We start from the raw sequence: 460 nt of genomic DNA on the forward strand, positions 1-460 counted from the left end.
CTTCAATCAGAGGCTTCTTAACACTTGATGCTCCCTGAGGTGCCAATAAAGTGGTCAGCATATCCAGGTCCTTGAAATGCTCCCCTGGGACCTGCTTCTCACACTGGATCACAAAAGCGCCTTTGTCAGCATCAAACTTGGCTGTGTATCTCTCTAATTCACTATCAGTCAGCTTCCCTGAGAAGGTGAGTCTGGAATGCAATTAAGTAAGTGACCCTCTCTGTATATATACTAGATATCAATTTAACCAAAAAATGCTATTAATATATTTGGTTTACATAGTATCCAAATAGAAAAATATGCAATCTATTAATTCTTTTTTAGAATCATTTCGCACAATTATTTTAATTTATTGTACCATTTAAAGTGCATGAATGTAAGATAATTGATCTTGCCCAAGAACACACACATGAATGTTAACTTTTATGAAGCTGACCATAGTATGCAAAGATAACATTTC

General features: G+C 35.7%; 1 protein-coding gene across 1 annotated transcript in view; it reads right to left on the minus strand.

Moving 5' to 3' along the window:
• The window catches only part of LOC119592520 (protein SHQ1 homolog), a gene marked incomplete in the record, with an annotated part of 9852 nt that overhangs the window by 6491 nt on the left and 2901 nt on the right, over positions 1–460 (minus strand). Inside the window, 1 exon segment of the mRNA XM_037941373.1 lies at positions 1–191. Within this exon segment, the coding sequence (XP_037797301.1) occupies positions 1–191 (191 nt within the window).

Source organism: Penaeus monodon, chromosome 30 (assembly GCF_015228065.2).
Source record: "Penaeus monodon isolate SGIC_2016 chromosome 30, NSTDA_Pmon_1, whole genome shotgun sequence".
NCBI classification, from domain to species: domain Eukaryota; kingdom Metazoa; phylum Arthropoda; class Malacostraca; order Decapoda; family Penaeidae; genus Penaeus; species Penaeus monodon.